General features: G+C 58.4%; 1 protein-coding gene across 1 annotated transcript in view; it reads right to left on the reverse strand.

The window, feature by feature from the left end:
• Window positions 1-2,874, reverse strand: part of PFKP (phosphofructokinase, platelet) — a 54,344-nt gene that overhangs the window by 20,906 nt on the left and 30,564 nt on the right. Inside the window, 3 exon segments of the mRNA XM_010836403.1 lie at window positions 1,405-1,513; window positions 1,670-1,714; window positions 2,666-2,831. Coding sequence (XP_010834705.1) covers window positions 1,405-1,513; window positions 1,670-1,714; window positions 2,666-2,831 — 320 coding nt within the window.

Raw genomic sequence — 2,874 nt, forward strand, 5'->3', positions numbered from 1 at the left:
TAGGCACACGAGCAGGTCCGGGCGCCGGGGGTGAGAAGGTGGGACAGGCCGGCAGACGCAGGAGATCAAAAGCCTCCACTGCCTCTGACCCGGACCCCCAGACAGTGGTGAGCCCTGAGGCTGGGCTCCCGGGTCTCTCCTGCAGACAAGGCCTGCTGGCTCCCCCAGAGGACAGCTTTCTGCCATCTCCCTGGGAACCGGGCCCCAGCCTGGCCTTCATGAAGCAGAGAACCGCCCATGTCCCCAGGCCAGAAGCAAGGGACATTGAGCTCATGGCTTACTTCCGTGCTCATGGTCACCCCGGGACCTGTGCGGCTGACTTCAGCCTCAAAGGGGTGATTCCTCCCAGTTCCATGTGCATGCGTGCCAAATTGCTCAGTCATATCCAACTCTGCGGCCCCATGGACTGTAGCCTGCCAGGCTCCTCTGTCCATGGGATTCTCCAGGCAAGAATCCTGGAGTGTGTACCTTATCCCTCCTCCAGGGCATCTTCCCAACCAATGCTATAATTCAAGAACCAGTGCAGACTTTAGAGTATTACAAAAAATGTATCTTAGGATTATAGTCTTCCCTTCTCCAGGGGATCTTCCCGACCTAGGGATCAACTTCCCAGCCAAGGGACGGCTTTACCAAGTCTCTTATACAGGTTTTTGAGTCAAAGCGTCTTACATTAGTTGCTGGGAATCTGCTCTTGGAAACCATCACCTTGAAGGTGACGGCCATGCCTCATGGATCGTGGGTCCTGGCTGCATGCATGTGCTTGCTGAATATGATAACTGGCCTCTGCCATAGGTTTCCATTTTTTGCCTACAGAACAGTGATGAGATGGTCGTGAAAATAAGAGAAAGTCCACACACTGGGGTGGGATTTCTGTCCTGAAAGCCACTCTTGTTTTCTGCGAGGCCTCACAGACGAAATCTGCCTGACACCAGTGACCCACAGTGTGAGACGAGCACAGTCCACAGAGAAAAGAAAGGAAAGGCCTGAGCCAAACCCACAGCGAGGCGAGCGCTGGGAGGGGGACGCCCTCTGGGGAACGAGCTGTCAGGGCCTGGCCTGCTGAGAGCTGGGGGGCTCGGGGAGGAGTCAACTCCCAGGCCTCCCGCCTCTTTTCCGAGAGGACAGCGGCGCTGTGTTCCTTAGACCCTGCTCTTACGTGGCCTCCTCCAGGGATGGCTGAGCGCCCGCTTTGCACAAGTGGCTCAAAAGCTCAGCTGCTTCTTGCAGCGGGAGGTGGACGGACGGGACGCCCCCAGGTCACAGCCACAAGCCTGAAGCCACTCTGAGCAGAGAGCCTCCACAGGCTAAAAGCTCCTTGACATGGAACATGCCCACGGCCACCACACCGGTGGCCAGGCAGCGCGACCAAAGGCCGGCAGCCACAGGGGGCAGAAAGCGAGTTACCTCTGAGAGCTTGATGCACATGTTTTCCTGCCAGCCTTCCTCAGGTGGGGACTCGGGAAGGAAGACCCAGTCGGCCCCACAGGCCAGAGCGCTCACCAGGGCCAGGTACCTGCAGGCAGAGAGCGAGGGTTTCACGAGGCGTCGGGGCTGGGTGCCCCCGCCCAGGACAGCCCCACAGACGAGACATGCCCCTCCTGGGATGCTTGAGCTGGGGTATGGGGATCCCTGGGGACCTCCCACCCCGACTGCGTCCGTGTGTCCATACCCGCAGTGTCTCCCCATCACCTCCAGGACGAAGGTCCGCTGGTGGCTGGAGAGAGACAGAGGAGCGTCCACTTAGCATGGCCGGGCAGACGGCAGGGCCCCAGCTATCCCCCTCAGACGACCCACTCTGCACACAAGCAAACACTATGGGGAGTGTGTTTCAGCCTCTTCTGAGCGAAGGGGCTGCAGCAGTGAACGCCTCTGGTTGTGTTCTTGTGCCAGGCATGCTCACGCCACCAGGACATGCATGTATGGTCTTCCCAGGATGAGGGTTCCACTGGGCAGAGTCAAGCTTCTCCAGCCAGAACCATAGGCTGGATGTCCCCGCATCAGCTCAGGAGACAAGAGCGAAGGAGTCAGGTCTGTGCCCCGGGACCATGGCCTTTCCACAAACAGGAAACTAACTGCCACCAGTAACCCTGGGAACCCAAATGGGGGCTGAGGTTTGTCTCCAGCCACGGTTCCCCGGGCGTGGCCCTGAGACGGTGGCAAGGGCTTGTCCATGAAGGAGGCACGTGTTCCACTGTCTCACTCACTTGACTTTCGTGAAGGTGCTTTGGAAGCCTGAGGGAGCCAGGGAGGGCGTGATGGGAAAGGTTCAGCCCTGAGCCTACAACCCGGGACGTGGGGTCACTCCTCATCCATCGGCGGGAACCCCAGGTAAGGAGGGCGCAGGGCGGGGCCTTGCCCAGCCCTGACCAGGGCCGTGCAAACCTGGGGCTCTACAGTCTGCCACTCCTGCAGGGGAGCTTTGTGCAGGACTTGACGTAATGATGACTAATTTTTTTCGTTTTTCTAAATTCTCTGCAATAAACATTTTCTTTGACAATCAGAAAGCAGTGACTCTTAAAAATTGAAAATAAAGAGTAAACAAGGAAAACCACTGATTGCACCAATACAAAATTGTTTGTAATGTCAAGCGACAAGGCTTGTGGAACTTTCCAGAGCTGGCTCTGAGGTCTACACAGCCCCCTCCTGCTGGTCCCTGCGTCCCCACCTCTGGGCGGTCGTCATGATGGCGTCCACCACCTCGATGATGCGGTGCAGGGCCGAGTCCGTGCCGATGGTCATGTCCGTGCCGCAGAAGTCGTTGTCGATGGAGCCCACCATCCCCACCACGTTGAGGTGCCCGTGCTTCTGTGCCTGCTCCGTGCTGATCTTGCCTGTGTGGGGACAAGCCGCACGCCCGGGATGACGTGGGGGAGC

This window comes from Bison bison, unplaced genomic scaffold, assembly GCF_000754665.1.
Source record: "Bison bison bison isolate TAMUID 2011002044 unplaced genomic scaffold, Bison_UMD1.0 scf7180017864063, whole genome shotgun sequence".
Lineage (NCBI taxonomy): Eukaryota > Metazoa > Chordata > Mammalia > Artiodactyla > Bovidae > Bison > Bison bison.